Source organism: Rattus norvegicus, chromosome 4 (assembly GCF_036323735.1).
Source record: "Rattus norvegicus strain BN/NHsdMcwi chromosome 4, GRCr8, whole genome shotgun sequence".
In the NCBI taxonomy this organism is placed as follows: domain Eukaryota; kingdom Metazoa; phylum Chordata; class Mammalia; order Rodentia; family Muridae; genus Rattus; species Rattus norvegicus.
In genome coordinates this window covers 103,630,600-103,647,607 of record NC_086022.1, presented here as the reverse complement: position 1 = coordinate 103,647,607, position 17,008 = coordinate 103,630,600, and the positions used below count along the sequence as shown (strand labels likewise).

At 39.2% G+C, this 17,008-nt stretch overlaps 1 gene segment (V, D, J or C); it reads left to right on the top strand.

The window, feature by feature from the left end:
- Positions 1-4,813: 4,813 nt before the first annotated feature.
- LOC134486791 (immunoglobulin kappa variable 4-1-like) lies at positions 4,814-5,732 on the top strand. The segment is given in 2 exon segments: positions 4,814-4,965; positions 5,171-5,732. Coding segments are annotated over 2 exon segments (480 nt in total).
- The last annotated feature ends 11,276 nt before the right edge of the window (positions 5,733-17,008 follow it).

Here is a 17,008-nt window from a genome sequence, read left to right as displayed (position 1 = left end):
CATGTCAATGTTTTCTATGGTACCTTCTTCTCCTGAGATTCTCTCTTCTATCTCTTGCATTCTGTGGGTGATACTTGTGTCTATATCTTCTGGTCTTTTTCCCAGATTTTATCTCCATGGTTGTTTCCCTTTGTGATTCCTTTATTGTTTCTATTTTTATTTTAAAATTCTTGGACAGTTTTGTTCAATTACTTCACCTGTTTTGTTTTGTTTTCCTGTAATTGTTTAAGGGGGTATTTGTGTTATCTCTTTAAGGACTTCTACTTGTTTCTCTGTGTTTTGCTGTATTTTTTAAGGGAGTTATTTATGTCCTTCTTAAAATCCTCTATCATCATCATGAGTTGTTATTTTAAATCCAAATCCTACTTTTCCTCTGTGTGTGGGATCACCAGTATTTGCTTTGGTGGGAGAACTATGCTCTGATGATGCCAAGTAGTGTTGTTTTCTGTTGCTTATCTCCCTGTGCTTGCCTCTCACCATCAGATTGTCTCTGATGTTAGCTTATTCTGCTGTCTCTGATAGTGGCTTGACCTTCCCGTATGTCAGTATGGCAGCAGTCTTATAGACATGTTTCCTTTTGGCTGGATCCAGAATCTGAGAGCTATTCCTGGGTTTGTGTGTCCTAAAGTCTACAGAGGGTTGCTTGGAGAATTGAATTGTTTTTAACTCTCAGGTGTGTTTATGCTCCAGGTAAAAGGATTATAGCTTTATGCTTGGGCAGAAACTGAAATGGTCCTGTCCCTGTCTGTTCCTATGTTCCCATATACAGGGGGCATTACACAGGTTCCTCTTGGGCCAGGAATGTAAGAAGAAGTGGTAGTTTCCCCTGAACTCTCATGATTGTGCACACTTTGAGACTACAGCTCTTCCTCTCAAGGAATTTGGTTAGAGAGATCATTTGGACCAGTTCAGTTCAGTTCATTTCTGGGTGCAGGCAGAAACCAGAAGGTTCCTGCCATGGACTGCTCCTGTAATACTGTATCCAGAGGGCACTAGACAGGTTCCTCTTGTGCCAGGAATGTGAACAGAAGTGGAGGTCTCCCCTGCACTCTCAGGATTGTCTGCACTTCTGAGAATCCAGCTCTGTCCCCCATGGGATTTAGGTACAGAGGGTTGTTGAAGCGGTTCAGTTCAGGGTATAGCCAGAACCATGTATGTATTTATATTATCTATATTATCAAGCATTATTTGTTAAGACATAAAATTTTAATTTATGTCTTTGTGTATTTCTCTTTGTGTGTATGGCACATATGTGTGGGATATTTACTAAATGAACCATAAAATAGAGTACTAGATCCCCTGGAACTGGAGTTAATGGGGATGGGGAGTCTCCAGATATGAGGGCTAAAAATAAGATGGAGTTCTCTTCAGGGGCAGCATGTGCTACTAATTGCTGAAGCGTCTAAATCATATATTTTAAAAAGCAGTAATTAGAATGAACTAGTTTTATTTGTTTATTTTCAAATATGAAATCGTGTTATGTATCACATGTTAGCTTAAAACTTGCTTTGTATACCAAGATACCCTGAACCCATTGAAATTTCCATGTATCATTATCTTTAGTGTTGAAATTTCAAGTGTTTCCTACCTTGTATATATTACCAAAAATAAAATTTATTAATATTTTATTTGAATATAAAAATCCCCCCTGTGTACTATTTCCTGTTACTGATATTGGATAGACACGGCCATTCATCCAGAGAGTAAAAGATATATAATTCAAGAGCAAAGCAAATTACAGTCTTCTATTTTGCATCCAAGATTCACTTTCCCTAGGTCTCTAGGCATGGTAGATGAAAGGAAGCAGCTGCTGTGTCTCAGGAGCTCAAGTCTTCATCTTCAGACTTCCTGGTTCCAAAGGTGGAAAGAAATTTATCTGTGTTCTTTTGAGTTGGCTGTTTTGTAGTACACTTTAAACTACAGCCCAAGGAATCAAATGAACAAGGACATGTTTTGCAAACCATATTCTTGGGAAAAGGTCTAACTAAGAGCTGTCACATAATTTTTATATATAATCACAAAACATCATGGAAATTTTACATTCCAAGACCATGTGATCTCCCCTTACAATTTGTGAGAAGCCCATGCTTAGCAGCATGAGTCTTCAGATTTGTCAGATCCCATCTCCATGTGCCCAGTTTGAATGAGCAGCACAGTCTGAGTTCACTGCAGCTGTCACAAAGCAAAGTATAAAGACAAGATCTAGAGCTCATGATAACTTGTTAGAAACTGATGGGGATATTTACTCTTCTGGTATATTCTTCAGTTTGAGAGGGAACTATTTTGTTCATTAATTAATTAACAAATTTCTCCTCTGAGAAAGGGATGGTCCCCATCACACAACTCATCTCAGAACTGTGCACAGTCTTTCCCATTGGAACCAGAGAAGGCAGCCCAGTTAGCGGAACAGGGTCCACAGTTAGGCAACAGAGTCAGGTAGGGTAATTGCTCCAGTTATTGGGGGAATCCTATGACTACCAAGCTTCACATCTGCCACATATGTGCAGGGGTTGGGGAGAAGAAACTAGGTTTAGCACATAATTGTTATTTGGTTTGCTGTTCAGTCTCTGAGAGCTCCCTTAAAGGCCCAAGTTAGTTGACTCAATTGCTCTAATGGAGTCACCATTCCCTCAGTGTCCATCAATCCTTCCCCTAACGCTTTCACAAGAGTCCTTCCACATTGTCTAATCTTTGACTGTTGGTCTCTTCATTTGTTTTAGCTAGCTGTTGGGTGAAGCCTCTCAGAGGACAGTTAAGTTAGGCTCCCTCCACCCCTTACTGTCCTCCCCATCTCCTGCATGTTGGGTTCTCTAGCATGCTCAGCAGCAGTGAGGTCTGGACTGTCCCTGCTGCGCTCCATCTTCAGGTCCACAAAGCCACCTACAATCCTGGAGGCCTGCAGCCATAAGGGAATACAAGTGAGACTACTAACACAATTCCTGAATGTTGGCCCCTGCAGGAAAACACAGCAGTGAGCTCCTCCTCCTATACTATCTGAGTTTCATGTCCTGAGGCACAGTTCTGCCTGCTTCCCTGGAGTCCTGCTTCTACCCATGACCTGACCTCTTCTACAGCAAGCCCAGCATCTGTGTGGTTTTCCCTGTCCTCTGTGTTTCATCTTCTGAATCATACTTCTTCTGGCAACCCAGTACACTAGCAGCCATCAGGGACTACCAGTTTTGCTTCCACCACTAGAAGCCTGCTGCAACCAGGAATATCCAGAGGCCTGAAGCCATCAGTGACTACCAGTTCTGCCTGTATTTCTGGAAGCCTGCTCCCACTCAGGACAAGCAGCTCTATCAGTGATCCCAGTGGCCTGCTGCCATCAATGACTACCAGCTTTATTTATATCCCTGGAGACCTGCTGCCCTCAGGGACAACCAGGCCTGCTGACACCAGAGATTGGAAGCTCTCTTAATCTACAAACGATCTCTATGTTATGTTGGTATGTTAACACTTTATAAAGGAGATCTGAACATACTTTTACAAATCATTTATTGTTTTATACCTGAGAAGTTACTGTATGAAATGATTTAATTAATGCAAAGTAGAAGAAAAATGCATATTGGTTAAATGCACATTTAATTTTGATAATATTCTGGCTTAATATTAGCACATTAAAATCAGAGGAATAATTCATTTTGGATATCAAATACCATGAGCTGTCTTGTAGTCAGTTGATTAATGATATATATCTGGAAATCTTGTCTGCATGCATAGGGTAACCTTGTCTAGAATTCATGTACCCAAGTCAGGCTTTACTCTGAAGGATCTCCTGCTTCTGTGTCTCCAATTCTAGGATACAGATATGGATCTCACTCTTTATCATGATACTTAGTTTCCTTTTCCGTTTCCTGTACAGAAAACATCTCACATACTCTCATAATTCACTAACCTAAATTCAGATTGTTCGTCCATGTCTGTTACTGCTATTGATTTTCCTTCACACTCAAACATTTTTTCTCCTTTAGATGTGAAAAATCTCCGATGTTGTGGTGTACCAGTCTTTGTAAAATCATTAATTGATTTAGGGTTGCTGTGCCCCCTTCTAGAGAATTTTTGAAGAGTGAGCAAGACCATATTTATTCAGTTTTAATCCTGCTTATTTCTGGAGTTCTCTAGAATTTGCCTTTGTGGAATAAAACCTTTGGGTAGTGCTGGTCTCCAGGCATGATGAGCTGAAGACACCTAGTTTGTTTTATTCGTCATCATTTCTCCAAACTGAAAATTCTTTTTAAGTTCCCTGAAGTTGTGGGAAACATGATTGTTAGTTTCTGTTTTGTTTGCCCTTTACATTGAATTTAAAGCTTCTCTTATCCTAGGCTTAAGCTAGTGGCCCGCAGGATTTCTACAGAGATAATTTGGTTTTCTACTTGTATCTCTTTCCCATGTTTATCTCAGAAGTTGAGATCCAAATGTCTGAGGCAGTGTTCATTTTGTCATTACAAGAGTTGATATGCAGATGGGAGACAATGAACAAATTATCTTCAATTTTACCGTCATTCCTACCATTACTATATTTTATAGGATTTTTTTCTTACTTTGTTTCTTTCTTCTACACTTGTGATTTTTTTGAGCTATGTTTGTTTTCTAGAATGGGCAGTCTGAGATAGGTCTCCTAAAATTTCTACAAAAGGCATATATGCCTTGGATTTTAAACCCAAACCTATTAGATCTTGTAGTAGATTTCTGTTGGTGATGAGGAAGGCAATCACTTTCAGAGTTTTCTTATGCTCTCTCTGAAGACATTTTTGCCTGTCGATTGACAACAGCACTCACTCACACACTGGGCTGACATCTGCTTTGTATTTCCTGTCTGCTTTGCATGTATCCTCCAGTCCAGTCCAGCTCTCAGAATTTAAAAACCAGGCCTTTGCAATGTGACTGATCAGCATCAGACAGGCAGGGAGAGCAAGATGGAATCACAGACTCAGGTCCTCATGTCCCTGCTGCTCTGGGTATCTGGTAAGAAATTTAAAGTATTAAAATCTTTTCAAACTTTCATCTTTGTAATAAGAAATCTACAATGTGTTCCATTGTGTAATATTTCTTACTTAATAATTTTGTGACATTATGACATTATAAAGACATTTAAATGGCAAGTTTCAACTGTTATTATAAACTATGTTTGGGCATGTATGCATTTTTCACTGCCTATTCATTGTTGCAGGTACCTGTGGGGACATTGTGATGACCCAGTCTCCCTCCTCCCTGGCTGTGTCAGCAGGAGACAAGGTCACTATGAGCTGCAAGTCCAGTCAGAGTCTTTTATCCAGTGAATACCAAGGGAACTACTTGTCCTGGTTCCAGCAGAAACCAGGGCAGTCTCCTAAACTGCTGATCTCCTTGGCATCCACTAGGGAAACTGGTGTCCCTGATCGCTTCATAGGCAGTGGATCTGGGACAGACTTCACTCTGACCATCAGCAGTGTGCAGGCTGAAGACCTGGCTGTTTATTACTGTGAGCAGTACTACAGCTATCCTCCCACAGTGCTTCAGCTTCCTACACTAACCTCCTTGAGAGTTTCAACAGCTGTGTACACCATCCACAGCCCTGGGCATGGCGAGTTCCCCCTTCTGCCTGAGAGCCGGCATGCCTAAATGGTGAAGAAAATGTTTATAGAGCAGTAAAAAAATAATGTTTTCACTTCCTCTTATTTTTTTTTTTGGTTTAAAATTTCTATACACAAAGGAGAATAAAAGAACAGTATTAATTTTCTATTCTTTCTGAAACAATTTACCACAAACTCTTTTCACTGAAAATGATGTTTTTATCTTTTTATAGTTCTATAAATCTGGTATCTAATTTAAGGCTTATGGACTGATGTGATGATATTGGTAAACTGTGTTTTGATTAGGAGTATATAGAAAAAATTTGTTTCTTGCTTTTCTAGTTCCTAGAGGGTTTTCTTACTTTCTTAGTGATATCCATTTTTGTGTGACATTTTTCATTTTCTGAGTCTTTTATTTAGTTTTTATTTCATTAGTTATCTTTTTGCACATGTATTCATCTCTCCCTCTGTGTATGTGTGTATGTGTGTGTACACATGTAGATGAATATGTGTCGTGCCATATCAGAGGTCAGAGGACAAATACAGTTTGATTCTGTTTTTGCCAAGAGGATTGTATAGCCTCAGGGCTGATGCTAGATTTGGTGGCAAGCGCCTTTGCCCTTTGCGCAATGTTGCTGCTTCTTAAAATTCTTATTGATATGTCCTCATCTGACAGAAGTTTCAAAACAGAATGGCTTTCAAGTAGATCATATATTTTACCTTATCCACTAAATCAACCCATTTCCATTTCCTTTACCTCTTCTTATAGTGGGGCTATCTGTAACCCACCAGCAACATAAATATTGAAACAGAGGCTTTTTAATATTTTGGAGCTCAGGCCTTTTGCTGGGCAGTCTCTCAGCTACTCTAAATTGATTAGTTCTGTCACTAAGTCACTCTACATGGTCAGCTCTAACTGTGCTTGGCTTGGTTCATCTGTTCACTTTTGTGTTCATTGGCTGAATCTACCACATGTCTCTTCTTCCAGCATTCCTCTCACTGCTGGGAAATTCCACCTTCTACTTCCTGTTTGGATATGGTTTTTAGATCTTTGTTATAGCCAATTAGATAATATTTTAGATTGCCTTAGGAATGTAGGGAAGAATAAACATTTAAAAATAGAAAACCCAATATGGGCCATAGAAATGTCAATACAATAGTCAATACAGCATTTACCTATCTGACTGGGCATAATTAACCACGGAACGCACAGAGAGATGCTTTTACTCTATGAATCCCAACTTGTTATTTTTTCTTTCTAGTCTACTTCTCTTCCTGTTCCCCTTTCTGTCTGCCTCTCTCTCATTCCCTCTCTCTCCTCCTTCTATCTTTAACACATATACACATATACATACATATGTACACATACATACACACATATATATATGCATAAACTAATAAACACCACACATATGCATATCTACACATTTATAAACATACATACATGCAGATATACAGAGATGTACACATACACATACATATGTATACATATATAAACCCATACACATGCACACATAAATAAGCACCAACATATGCATATTAACACATATATCACATACACACGTGCACACACATACAGAGATCGACACATATACATCCATACACATTACAAAAAATATGTTTATGATCTAAAAAAGAGAAAATATGAAATCTCTTATCTTTGTTTCTAGGGCCATGTATCACACTGAAATCTGTTATCTGCTTTTGACTGTGGAGACTGAGATACTAGATACAACCATTCTGAGTATGATCCAAATGAGGACAAATGATCTGTCTTTAGAATATCTGCTTAGTTCAGCATTGGATTTGGAGTAGTATAAGGGATGACTCTGCTTATTCTCAATGATCTGTGTTCCCTGTCTTCATATGATTTTCCTAATCTTAGCTCTTTATGACAATTATAGATTTGGGGTGATGATACTCAGTAGATACTTCTTGAAACCAAGCACAAACCGTACTCTTCAACTCTTGAATAAGATCCAGTTCCTTTGTCTTCTTGCTAAGGATCACAATGTGAAAACACTGTTGCTTGAAAATGTTGCTATTGTCGAGATTTGAAAGTGTTCCAAAAACTCTTGAATTCTTTTCAGTAGAGTATCCATAAAGTACTTTTTTTGTCTTTCAGTTTTAAAAATTGTTCTGGAGAAGCAGCAGGGGTAAGGTGATATATATATATATATATATATATATATATATATATATATATATATATATATATGTGTGTGTGTGTGTGTGTGTGTGTGTGTGTGAGAGAGAGAGAGAGAGAGAGAGAGAGAGAGAGAGAGAATATGAAGTTAAGTGGTTACAGGGGAGGAAAGAATCTGGTGGTAGGGGTTGGGGAAAGGAAAATATGATCAAAATATATTATATAAAGGTTTTTCTTTAAAAAAGGAAACCTAGTGAAAATTGAACAGGGTTGTTCTAACATCTCTTAGGATGTGTTTGAGCTTCTCTGTGAATGGTTTTGCCAACTCCATTAACCGTTGAGTTGAGAGCAGGTGTCCCTCTGATTATTAGCTTTACTGAGCTGCTTTGCATGTCCAATCATTAGACAAAGGCCCAGGATGCTCAAAACAACTTCAAAGCATGTGACCAGTTCTCAGAAACAGGTTCAGCTGCTCTCCTGCTTTGGATGCTGCTCTCAGTATGAGGTGAGACAGTGCAGCAAAGCATTGTGAGCTTCTACTGTAGCTATGTGTGTTTCCCATGTCTCTAGGATCTTGATAATAGGAATCATGGCATTTTAAATTTGTTTTTAACCATCACATTTTTTCTTTTATTTCTGAATAGTTCACAGTGATGCTTTTACCTGTTGTCACAGGTGTCATATGTATCACAATGAGATGGTTTCAATATGCCTGTAATGGTAGTGTTCGCATATTTATAATTCCAGGCTGTACCTGGAACATTGTGCTGAAGCAGTCTTAAGTTTGCAAGGTTTAGTCTCTGGAACAAATGGACACAATATCCTGCAAGTCCTGTGAGAGCACCAGTGACACACTGTATAATAATGGTATGCAGGTGGTATCAACAGAACCCAAAATAGCCTCACATTGTCCTGATTTATGAAGCATTCAGTGTAGAGTCTGGTGCTTCTGTCAGGTTCAGTGGCAGTTGATATGAGACAGATTTCATACCTGCAGAGGCAAGTGATTATGCAAGCTATGTCTGTGAGCAAGGTTTGGATTTTCCTCCACAGTTGTCTATATCTAAGCAAAATTCTCTTGGGCCTGCTGCTTAATGAGATTTCGACTCTCACATGGTTCTTTCTCTCTAGACATCTCCAGCAAAGATCTGCAGGTTTCTTGAAAAATATTGACTAAATTTATGCTAACTTGGTACACAATGGAATCATCTGAGAGTAGGGAACACTGATTAAATACCTTCACAAAATTGGTATATAGGCAAGCCTGTAGAGCATTTTCTTAATTAGTAAAAGATGTGAGACTACTCCTAAAATATCAGCAAGGCCGTACCTAAGCTTGTGGTTCTGAGTTTGTAAGACAGCAGGCCATGTAAGCAAGCCTCCTCAGTGACCTCTGCATCAAGTCCTGCCTCCACGTTCCTCTCCTGACTTGCTTGAGTTTCTGTTCAGACTTCCTGCAGTGATGGACTATGGATGTTGACATATAAGGCCAATAAACCCTTTCCTCCCTATATTGTTTTTGTTGTGGTGCTTCTTCATAAGAATAGTGACCTAAGACAAAAAAGTAAAACCGTGAAATATACAGTGTTTATAACAGTGTGTACATGCTATAAATAATTTCGTTACAAAATTCTGTTCTGTATTCAAATTTTCAAAGAATTTATTTGAGATTTTTTTTATTTAGTTGGTGATACTATTACACTTGAAAAGAATTTCCCCATTCATTTAAAATAAAAGAACTTCATATACTTAGGGCTATTAGTTGTTTGACTAACTTTCAAATACAAAGTGTATTCTCACCATAATGTTTTTTCATTATACATACATACAAACACACATACATACACACACATACATACATACATACATACATACATACATACACACATACATACACACCTCTAAACATTTGAGAAAAGGTCTCATCCCATAGTCTAAGCTAACTGGACTGCACTATAAAGGCCAGTCTAGATTTGACGCTATGGACTATGTATGTGCCCTCTCCTCCTGAGAGCCGAGATTCCAGGTTCATGACATCATGCTCAGGCCTTTTGAATTTTTAGATGAACTTACTTTGCAAGTGAGGTAATTCCAGGTGACAGGGTATGAACAGCCACAATCCCTGAAAGTTTAGTTATTTCAATCCTTTTGTGCCCATCTTGGTAATTCATATCTTCTCAATAGGAGATCGACTTCAATGATATGATCCTTTACCAGAAGTACACTTCTGTATTTTTCAATTCTAGAGTCATAGCTCACTACATAGGAAAATGTATTTCTTAGGTCTCAAACTAAGGACAAATGGCTAAGTTAGGTGTCCATTAACATATCAAAGAAGACACTGGCTGCTCGGCATATACCGGTCTCTACCTATGAAAAGGCCATCTTAGCCGGCACACACCACTCCCTACCCTGAACACTGTATCCCAGATACTGGACTGCGTTTGCTTCCCAAGCTCTCTGGCCTCTATATAATCCATCTTATGGCTCCAACCACATTCTCATCTGCCCTTTAATAAACTTTGTAGCCTCTTGGGCAGGCTCTTTCGTCTTCCCTCTTCATAGGGCCTGGCTCCTTCTGCTCATGTCGACTCTGGATTCTCTCAGATGTCCCTGCCTATGACTGTTCTCTTCCTTTTATCTAGACTAAACTTTCTCCTCCACTAAGCCTAGGAGCAGTTTTATATTCTTTATCTGATTTTTTTCATTTATCTGATCTAAAGGTGCTTGGTATATTTGGTGTCAAAACATGGGTTTCAGACAGAGGCAAGATTCAGCGTACATAGAATACAATCAAAATGAGGAAATACAAAAGAATGTTCCAAAGAAAACCTATCATAAATCTTATTCAATTCATTACTCCCTCATAAAAAGTTAAAGGTAGTCAATGCTGGCTGTGAGAGTGAGAATCCATTATATTTTGGAAAGTCCCTTCTCCAGGTTATACAATCCCAGTGGTCAGCCCTAAGCATATGTACATATAAGCAACACTAAGTGGAGCCAGTAGGATACATGTATGTTTATATTTCTGTGTGCATCTCTGTGTGCATTAATAATTTAAGAAGAAAAAGGAGGCAGAGTTATAAATATGTGTGTTTAGAGCACAGGAAGTTCTAAATGTTGGACAGGAAGAGTTGGAAATTGATATAATATTAGTACTTGTGTCCTATACACCTCTACTGTGTTAGGTTGTCACAGACTCTTCTGTACTGGGCCTCTATACATCTGTGCCTCTAGTTACTGATTCTCCAGGTCAAATTGCCATCAATCAGCCCTGGGAGTTTCTTTATTCTCCCTGGAAAAGAAAGTCTCAATGACACCAGGGCCAGGTATATTCTCTCCTACACTGAGAGAAACTACAATTTGCCACAGTTCCAACCCTATTTCTAGCAGTCCAGAAGAAGAGAATCCCCCACTTTCTTTTATTCTGTCAATGTTGGTGGGAGTCCCTATCTGATTTTTAGGTGGGTCTGGGAAAGAAATCACCCTGAGAGATGATGCTGAAAGATTTCTTAGTTTCTCACTGTCATCATACCCTGAAGAGCCATCTCTTGGTGGCTGAGTCCCCTACAATAAATTCCCACATGAGCAAGGCCTCAGGCTTAGTTGTGCCATTCATCCCAGAGCCAGGAATCTTTTTTAAGAAAAGCTGTGAGTGCTCATAAATAGACAGTGAATAAGCAGGTTAATGAGACTGACCACAGACTCTCTGATGCTTTATCTTGTCCACTTATGATTGTCTGTTTTTAAAGAGAAAGCTACAATAACAGAAGCAACTAGACCAAAAGCAGCAGAGAAAGAACGAGGAAATATTTGTTATTTCTGTTTTTCACATCTTTATTTGTGAGTTCCCTCTGAACATTGAAGATTTCCCAGTCCACATCTCACAATTCTTGATTCTTTAGATCTTGTATCATAGTCTGGGAGAGATCTAGATACTTGTATATAGTGGCCACTTTAAATGAGTGCACATTAAAAAATGGCTGCTTCATGACTTCGTCAGGAGGTTTTATTGTAGTTAAGAGAAAGCATCCAGAGGCCCATGGAAGAGCCCATAGCAGAAAGAAAAAGACAGAGACTAGGCATGGTCTGGGCCCAGTTCTACTCTTGGGAGTAGGCAGAAGCATAAGAAAGAATATTGAGGAAGAGAATAGTAGAGAATAGTTGGGTAGGGGAAAACCTTGTCATTATAAAGAGAGCAGGGATCTAGGAGAGAGGAGATCCATGAACTGTAACAGCTAGCAATTTGGGGCATGTGAAACTGACCGCAATGGTAGCCTATGCATTGAAATTTGTAACAAGTATTTGCACATAGAAACTGAAGAAGTCTGGAGGCTTGCATGGATTTGATATGTAATCACAGGTGTGTATCAATGGAGAGTCCTTTTTCCCTTCTGCTGGAAACAAGAGAATTGATCTATTTCACGAGTATAGTGTTCATTAGTGCTGGCTTTTATTTAACCTCCAGAAATGCTTGTATAGACCAACTTGAACTGAACCTAGACACAATTTCAGACCAAGTAAGTGGGTCTCTTGTTTGGGGATGCTTGGTGTTTTCCTCTAGGTCTATCAGCCACCTTTCCCAAAAACTGCTCTTCCATACCACTTTCCCATCTTGATTTCCCCAAAGATCAAGATTCATCAGACCAATAATAATATTTACATAAGGATTACCTTCTCGATGGCACCCTTTGCTTGAGAGATGAGGATTGAACCCAGAGCCTTGCGCTTGGTAGGCAAGCACTCTACCACTGAGCTAAATCCCCAACCCCATGGACTGTGAAAAATCATCTTTCATCCTAGAAATGAGAATGTTAAGTTTATAGGTGCTTTACTCTACAAAATAATAGCATACTACATTCCATAGTCATGTGTCTACACAGAACCTTCAGTCAATTTCAACATATTCACAAAACACTCAGAGGAACTAGTCATACTACAGTGCTGCATTAAGGAAAGAAATAAAAGCACTTCCCCTTGGTGTCAATTAACCCATATTTAGTCCAGATTTGAATTCTATTTCATGCTTTGTATTTTCATCCTGTCTATTATATGATTCTGAATCTGGCTCTGCTTAACAGATGTTTTGTAAGTCTGTCCTTGAGTCTTTCTTTGCTCTGTAATTACTGAACAGCACAAAAATCCTCCTGTGGGTGAAAGAATGAAGCATTATTTAGAGAAATTTTAAACAGAATTTTACAATGGATTAAGGCAAAGTTTCCAAATGATCCCAAAATAATAAGATAACAGTATTATAAACATTATTGTTTGTCAAAAACTATATACATGTGATTAGCAGGAACACAACATTTATTGTGGGTATTTGTTTTATAAGATTGCTTTAAGTCTCTATTTTTTTTTTTTTTTGCTTTCAAGAAATGATTTTTGGAATGTGCATGCCTTATTTTATGCCATGGGCACAGAAGAATATAAAAATTCTGTTTTGAGCCTTGTATTAGCACAGGTTGTGTACGTTGATAACGTAGGAAAGTGAAGCCAATTTAATTTTCATCATTATATTCTTCTCTTAAGGTCATCCAAACAAACAGGCTAATTATCAGCAGAATATCAGTCTTATGTGATCTCAAAATGTATTATCAACTCTAGATGTGAGGTCCAACAAATGTTCTGTCACTTATACGGTGAGATAATTTTGCCTCTGTGCCTGGAACCCTGTTAGCCATGCCAGTCTGGAAGTCAGACAAGCAATATTTATTCCCTATATGTCCTTCAATTCCAACTACAGGTCTCATTCCCAGTCCTGTCGCAGCCAACTTTCTGAGGCCTATCTTTCATTTCTGGTCTCATTCCGGGTGGCCTTCACATATCTTCAGACAATTTCCTATACTCTATCCATTTTTTCCACTCACCATACCATGGGGTATACTCTGCCTGTAAACCAGCTGGCCTCCACAGCAGCAAATTATATAGGTAATATTCACCCACTTCTTTTCCTCTATATCCAATTACCCAGTCTCATTCCTAGCCCTGAAGCAGATCGTCCTTTCTGCCTCAATTCTAGAGGCACCCCACAATTTCTTTTGTTGGTCTTTACATTCCCTTTCCTGGAGTGTGAATCATGTAGGACACCTTTACTCTCCTTCCTGTTCTCTAATTCCTATTCCTTACTCTCATCCCCAGATCTGTAGCAGACATCATTCAGGGGCATGTTCAAACTTTAGGCAAGACCCAGATTTCCTCTTTTCTATGGACCACAGCTTTGAGCCCATCTGTCAATCTCTAATGCATTGAAACACATTTAATCCAAGACTAACAGTGGCCACATCTGGTCACAACTCATATGTACTCTTTACCAGGCCACTCAAAGGCACCAAATGTTCCTAAGATCCACACATAGCAACAAATTCAAGGAATTTTGTTATATTCAAGGAATATAATACCAAGCCAACATAGATAAGGCCATATAGCATTACTTAGAATCACAGTCACTCAAAACCCAGATGCCTAAACACCAGCACATAAATATAATCAAAACAACCTAAGACAGCAACCATAGTATAGGTGGACTCAAAACAGTTCAATTTAGCTGAAGCACAAGATGAAACATTCAACATGACTATTATGAATATGCTCAAACCCTTAAAGAAGAAAAGAATAAGTACATTAAGAATACTGCATATGTAGTAGAGGATGGCCTTGTTGGGCACCAAAGGGAGGAGAATCCGTTGGTCCTGCCAAGGTTGGACCCCCTGCAGTATAGGGTAATGTCAGGGCAGGGAGGCAAGAGGGGGTGGGTGTTTGGATGAGGGGGCATGGGGATAACATTTTAAATGTACATAAAAAATATCCAATAAAAGTTTTCAAAGTAAAAAAAAAATGAAAAAGAAAACCTATGAAAACACAAAATTTGGAATGAAATGAAGAAAACAGTTCAAAACATGAAAGTAGATATAGAATTATAAAAATCAAATGCCAATGTGAGATAAAGCTAGAAATGAAATATTCTGGAAGTAAAGAATCTCAGTGGTAAGGCTCACCAACAGAATACTGGAGATTCAAGACAGAATCTCAGTCACTGAAGACATGCTAGAAGAAGTCAATACTTTATCTGATGAAAAGCACTCCTCTGCTGCAAGGTAGCCTAGACTCCTGGAGGGTAGGATGGTGTTTCCTCTACCCAATGTCCCCTTGACACCCACAGCAGTCAGGAGAGTTGGTCCTGGGATTATAAAAGCAGGTAAGTTGGACCTGGATCTTTCCTGGTCAGTACAGTAGGCTTGGCTCTGGTGACAGAGGCAAGGTTGGAGGAGAGCCAACCCAGAGGGTGAGGGCATAGTAGAGCTGGCCCTGCCACACTTCTGGATATGAAAGTAGTCAACTGGTCCTGATGTTATGAGACCTGGTGACTTGCCTTGGTCTTTTGCTTGGAACAGCACTTAGAAGAGCAGGATCTGCATTTTATTTGGGCAGCATGGTGGAGTGACCATAGTTGAGGAGGCACAGGTGAGCTGGCCCTGAGGACAAGAGTGTGGGAGAGTGGTCACTCATCTCAGGTTAGGTGGCCAATGGGTTTGTGGTGATACATCTTCACCTTTAGTAGCTGGGTCATGAGAGCTGGAGAGCTATCCCTGAAACCTCACTGACTGTAGCATTTGAGAGAGTGGTTCCTTACCTTACCTCGGTAATAGACTGGAGGTGGCCCTGATGGAAGATCAAAAGGTAAGTCAGCCCTGAGGGTTGGAAAGCAGGAGAGATGACCTAGCCCATTATAGACTGGAGCACTTGTGAGAGTGGACCCAAACCCTGATAGGGCAGCACAGTAGAGCTGGCTCTGGAGGCATGTAAGAGCATAAGAGTTCTTGTCCAGATGCCATGAAATCAGAAAATCTAACCCTGTCAAATGCAAATGGTGGCATTGTGTGGCATAGCTAGATCACTGCTAAAGAGGTAACCTTGGTGGTGCAGATAAGGGAGAGCTGGTTGGCTGATCAGCTCAGATACCTCTCAGGCCCAAATCCAGGGCTCTAAATTTGTCCATCCCCAAATCAATATTATCTGTAAATATTTGGGATTCCTGAAAAGGCCATTCCTGCTGATACAAAGTTCTAGGATCTCCCTGGTACAGGAGAACAACATATAACTCAGAGGAGTCCTGATGAGGAGCCAGTACTGATGGTGTCACAGATCTTGAACCAATGATTGATTACAATAAACATTTCCAAGTGAAGATGTGTGGACAGAGATTTTCTGTGGGATACACTGTGACATATTTCAGCTACTACGAAGAGATGTTTTCTATGCTTTGTTGGTTGTTTCCTTCTTTGTGTGTTTTATTTCAGGGGGTTGCAAGGGTAAAGGACAGTTATGAAGGGACAGGTAAACTAAGGATTTCTGGTTTAGTTTGAGACACAGTTGTATCATATGATGTTTTCCTGGAAAGTTTCTTAGGAGAGGATATTTTGCTTTTCTGGAAGCTGCTGAAAAGGCATGCAATGCTTTTTGCTGGAGCAGATACTTGACGTTTGGGAACAGTAAAAGTATAACTCAGCAGACATTCGATGATGCTCTGGCATTGGTTTCCCTCTCCAATCTTTATTGGACTTCACAGATGCTGGTGTTTACTTTTCATGCCTTAATAGAGAGATGAGCACTAAAAATCTTCTGGTGGTGTTCAAACTGCTTCTAGATGCTTTGGTGGTCGACTGGCAGAGCATCATGGTTTCTTTGGAATCAAGCTGATTCTGTAGATTCCTGTTTGGTGTTTTGCTACTGGATTGGACTACAGACAACAAAGGTTGGAATTGCCCCAGGGAACTTTGTCTAAACAGGTCCATGTCTCCCTTGTCCTATTAGCCATTTTCCTCTTCTACATTTGGTTCATGGTTAATAAAAGAAGTTGAAATGTTTAACAACATTAAAGTAGGTATTGAAAAATATAAGCTCTCAGATGGGAAATGAACAAGACTGGTTGTACCTGACACAAAACTCACAAAGAACATGAAAAATTAAAAAATAAAATACATATAAGAACCCCCCAATTCTAAAATACTCCCATAAACAAAGAACAAATATAAAATATTTAACCTAAAATATCTAGGTAATCCAGGATTCCCCACAAAAAAATCTATGAAAAAATTGTAATAGAAGAAGGGGAAGAAACTCAAGATAAAAAGTATAGAAAATACTTTCAACAAAAACATAGAAAAATATATAGAAGGATGTATTCAAGGTAAAAGAAGCATGGGGAGCACATCGAGAATTTGACTGGGCCATAATAGGTACTCCACATGATAAATTAATTAAAGTACCAAAGCGAGAAAGACTATTACAGAATATTCAAAGAAATAAA